This window comes from Pteropus alecto, unplaced genomic scaffold, assembly GCF_000325575.1.
Source record: "Pteropus alecto unplaced genomic scaffold, ASM32557v1 scaffold388, whole genome shotgun sequence".
Taxonomy (NCBI): domain Eukaryota; kingdom Metazoa; phylum Chordata; class Mammalia; order Chiroptera; family Pteropodidae; genus Pteropus; species Pteropus alecto.
The window spans coordinates 977,444-981,564 of record NW_006441398.1 but is presented as its reverse complement, the minus strand read 5'-3'; the positions used below and the strand labels follow the sequence as shown (position 1 = coordinate 981,564).

Here is a 4,121-nt window from a genome sequence, read left to right as displayed (position 1 = left end):
AGGCCTTTGGCTATGCTCTGCCGCCTGGTCCCCACGCCACCTCCCCAGTGAACACCGTGACCTCTAGCTCCTTCTGACCACTGTTGATTCAAGTTTAGAGCATCTGTGGGTGCCAGGCACCGCTCTAGGCATTGGAGATGCTGCTGGGCACAGTGACGCAGCTCCTGGTCTCAGGCACAGACACCCTGGTTAGGGAGAATGCGATCGATAACAATCATAGTTAATAATAGAAGAGCATGAGGATGCAGAAGAAGTGCCATCTTCATGACTAGCTGCATTAACACCTCCCACAGCAGGCAGGAACCTGTTTTTGCCCCCAGCACCTACAGCAGGGCCTGCCCCAGAAAGGACTCAGTTTACCTCTGTTGAGAGGAGGAAATCGGCAGCCATGAAGAGGGGAGGGGAAGGGGTAGAAGGACCAGGCTGGGCGTGGAAGAGAGGAGGGTCTGGGAGAAGAATGGTTTGGGGCTTGCCTGAGCAAGCGGCCCAGGACCTGGGGCTGCCATGGGGCCATCTCTGCCCACCTGCCCAGGTGCTGGACCTCAGCCACAACGAGCTGTCTTTTGTACCCCCCGACCTGCCCGAGACCCTGGAGGAGCTGCGCCTGCAGAGCAACCGCATCAGCCACGTGGGCCCCGAAGCCTTCCTCAGCACGCCCAGCCTGCGAGCCCTCTTCCTCAGGTGCCCTGAGGGCGGCCGAGTGGGTCTAGGGGGCAAGGGAAGGCCCTGGTGGGCTGCGGAGGACTCCAGTAAGCCCAGTGGGGTCAGGGTTGTGGCCCCCTCCCTTTGCCTCTGCCCTCATGCCCACCTCTTGGTCCAGGGCCAACAGGCTTCACATGACCAGCATTGCACCCGAAGCCTTCTTGGGCCTCCCACACCTGCGTGTGGTGGACACGACGGATAACCTTGAGCAGGTCCTGGTCCAGCTGCCACCCACAGCTCCACGTCAGCCTCGGGCTTGGGGTCCTTGAGCCAGAGGGATCTGGAAGAGTGATCCAGAGCCTTGGGGCTCTGCTGGGCTATGGACTAAGGAGATAGCACCCACCTGGGGTCTCAACCTAGCTCTCCCAGGCCTCGAGGGCTAAGCCTATCCAACCTGTGCTGGCCGGGAAGCTGGGGCACCGCCTCTGCATGCAGAGAGGGACTGAGGCATGCAGCTCACACACCAGGTGCATAGACCACACTGGCCCTGCCAGCCACGTTCCCACTCCCTGCACAGATGGTGACAGCAACAATAAAGCCAAATCTTTTCAAGTGCTCATCACTGACCAGGTGCCCTTCACCTTGTAGAACTGCAGGGGTTCTCACAATCCCTGTGTCCAGCGGGGGAAACTGGGGCTCTAGAATGCTAAGTGGGTCAGGCGATTTGGTCCAGATCCCAAAGCTAGTGAGCAGTAGGGCTAGATTTCAGGGCCTTAGATTTGCACACATGCAAGTCACCAAGCACCTCCAGGTACAGCCCGATCACATGTCTAAACCCAGATACGCCCAGAGCCACTGGCTGAAGAAATGCATAGTACAGCAGGTGCCGTCAGGCAGCATGGACCCATGACAGATGCACGGGCCTTCACATGAGAGTCGAACATGTCTTTCACAGACACTGCCCTTCCCAGCACGCTCCTCTCATAGACGCTGCCCTTCTACTACCCTGGGGAGGGTGTACATGGGGAGACCCAGCCTAGCCACAGAGGGCAAGAAACAAAGGCAGGACAGTAGAAGCTGGGTGTGGCCCTGGCTGTTTATTCCGTGTATCAGCTCTGCGGCCCAGGTGGGCCAGAATAGCCCCAGCGGGGTCAGCCAGACCTCGGCTGGCCTCAGAGGCTTCTTTGGGATATGGGTGGGCTTCAGGGTTAAGGCTAGGGAGGGACAGGAAGTAAAGTGCTTGCAGGGGCCCTCGGAGCTTGGTCCTAGCCACCTTCCCACCTCTGGGGCAGGCCAGGGGCCGGACACCTCTGGGCTGTGCAAACGGGACTCTCCGGGGCCGACCCAACCAGGCCTGGGCGAGGGGGCACACGCTGGCTGGCAGACATCATCCCCAATGCCCCAACCGGGAGGCTCTGGCCAGGCTGGGTGGGCCCAGCGGGGGAGGTGTGCATCCAGAGCCGATTGTCCGCTGATTGTCTGCTTGTCTGGTCTGAGGCTGTAGCTGTGTCAGTTCCTCCCAGCACTGGGGCCTCAGGCCTGCTGCCCGATCTCCAGGGGCCGCCAGCCCCATCGGCTCCTCACCTACGGAGCCGCTGCAGCTACAGGAGAGGATGCTGGGGTCAGGAAGGCCACGGCCTCAGCTGCCTACCCTCCACCCCACAACACCTGAGCTGCTCACCTCATTTTCAACCAGGTTCCGCCTATAGAGTGCCTCTTTTGCAGCTTCCTGGGGGTCCAACAGGTGGTCAGCGGGAAGCCCCTGGCAGCCTCTACCCCCCCAGTGCCCACATCCAGACCTTGCCTGGCTCACCCTGCTGCCATCATTGCCCAGGCGCCGGGCAGCCTCTGTGTAGAACTGTAGCTGACGCTCCAGCTGGGCCATGTATTCTGAGGAGGGGAGGCAGTCAGGATGGGGCCACTGCCATCGTCCCTCCCCAGTGTGCCCGTCCTCGAGTTCCTACCCCGCCGGATGGCCGGGCCCCCCTGCTCCAGCTGTGCCCTCTGCCACTGGCTGCGCTGCATGATGTCCTGGTGCTGCTGGGCCACCTCTGGGGGCACTGGCCGCCGCGCCTGCCTGAGGGCCACAATCTGGGGGGTGCAGAGGGGGCTGTGAAGGCCCAGCCTGAGCCTGCAGACACCCCAATCCTGTTCCACCGAGCCCAGTTGGTGGGCACCCACCTTCCGCTCTAGACGTTCTTGGTCAAAGGCCAGCACACTGAGGCTATGCAGGGGCCGGGCAGATCTACAAAGTGGGGACAGGGATGAGGGACTGCATGACTTACTCATCCCTGACCCCATTAATTCAACAATCTGGGCACGGGGGAATAGCCAGAGATAAGCCAGGCCCTCCACTATGTTGCTAAGCCCACAACCTTGCAGTGATGGTGGCTGTATACCCAGGCAGCTGTGACACCAAGAAGTCAGGGAGGGCTTCCTGAAGCAAGCAATAACCAATTTAGGACCCACAGGAGTCAGAGTTGTGCAGAGGAGCAAGGAGCAAGTATGAGGGTAGTGGTACTCAGGGCATTGTAACAAAGAAGCCCAGAGGACAGTGAAAACTAGGGATAGCCAAGAACCAACAGGAAGAAGTGGGGAGAGAGAAGGCCAGATATACTGACAATGATCAGATCAAAAAAGGTCTGAAAGATCAAGCTGAGGAGTTTAAACTGGATCCTCTAGGAGAAGGGGAGTCAGAAAAGGTTTGAAGTAGGGGAGAGACATGCTTCAATTTGTGCCTGGTAAGAAATTGTCCAGAAAGGGCTGAGGTGGGTAGAGGGGGGTTCTTTTTGGCATGGCCTGACCCAACCACCTACCTGTTTCCTGGCTCCCTTGTAGGAGCAGGCACGGGAGGGGCCTTCCCTTTAGGCCCAGCAACCTGCTTCAGAGGACAAAACCAGTCTTATGAAGCTTGGCCCCCTTGATTCCCTCCATCCCTGGGGTTGCTGCTGGGCAGGGGAGTCTCACAGTGGGCACAGCTGCTGGCACGGGGTCGATGACCAGCCACCTCTCAGTCGTCGTCTCCAATTGCTGGGCTGTCAGCGGTTCTCGAATCCGGACCATTACCTCCAGCCGTCCCCCTGTGGGCCGGCGACCATCCAAGACCTGATTGGGAGTGAGGGGAGGATGTTGGGAAGTGGGAAGTGGCTGGAGAACCAGGGCTGGAGGTCCAGGGCTGGAATCAGGGAGAACCAGGTTAATTTCCAAAATATGGGCCCACGGTTATGACTGAGACACCAACTGGTCTTAATGGAGCAGGATACTGGGAGTGGGGAGGTCTGGGACTCCCAGGAGAGGGGCTGGGTCAGCAGAAGGGCCCCTGAAGAGGCTCAGGGCAGGGAGTACTTGAGTAATGTTAACAAGTCATACTGTAGCATTCAGATGAATGTCCACCTCTCACCTCAAGGATCTCCCGGACCTCACAGGCTGTCTCCAGGGCATCCAGCTTCAGCTGAGCTGTGCCCAGGACCCGGTCGGTC

The 4,121-nt window shown here is 59.5% G+C and overlaps 2 protein-coding genes across 2 annotated transcripts in view; one reads left to right on the top strand and one right to left on the bottom strand.

The window, feature by feature from the left end:
- Window positions 1–95: 95 nt before the first annotated feature.
- LOC112485380 (podocan-like protein 1) lies at window positions 96–1,583 on the top strand. The gene is made up of 2 exons (XM_025051634.1): window positions 96–681; window positions 821–1,583. The coding sequence occupies exons 1-2, from the start codon at window positions 389–391 to the stop codon at window positions 969–971; spliced, it is 444 nt and encodes a 147-aa protein (XP_024907402.1). The 5' UTR covers window positions 96–388; the 3' UTR covers window positions 972–1,583.
- Window positions 1,584–1,720: 137 nt separating this feature from the next.
- CC2D1A (coiled-coil and C2 domain containing 1A) overlaps window positions 1,721–4,121 on the bottom strand; it is a 16,176-nt gene continuing 13,775 nt past the window's right edge. The window contains exons 23-29 of the mRNA XM_015594765.2: window positions 3,610–3,747; window positions 3,459–3,523; window positions 2,824–2,887; window positions 2,607–2,733; window positions 2,456–2,532; window positions 2,324–2,371; window positions 1,721–2,243 (exon numbers count right to left, since the gene is read on the bottom strand). Of these exons, the coding sequence (XP_015450251.1) occupies window positions 2,223–2,243; window positions 2,324–2,371; window positions 2,456–2,532; window positions 2,607–2,733; window positions 2,824–2,887; window positions 3,459–3,523; window positions 3,610–3,747 (540 nt within the window). The 3' untranslated portion in view covers window positions 1,721–2,222. The remainder of the gene's footprint in view (window positions 2,244–2,323; window positions 2,372–2,455; window positions 2,533–2,606; window positions 2,734–2,823; window positions 2,888–3,458; window positions 3,524–3,609; window positions 3,748–4,121) is intronic.

What these genes read in the sequence shown, in the direction of transcription:
- LOC112485380 (XM_025051634.1), top strand. Translation starts at nt 389, where the DNA reads ATGAAGAGGGGAGGGGAAGGGGTAGAAGGACCAGGCTGGGCGTGGAAG. An exon ending in CTGCGAGCCCTCTTCCTCAG is followed by an intron (nt 682 to 820) that starts GTGCCCTGAGGG and finishes CTCTTGGTCCAG; the next exon opens with GGCCAACAGGCTTCACATGA.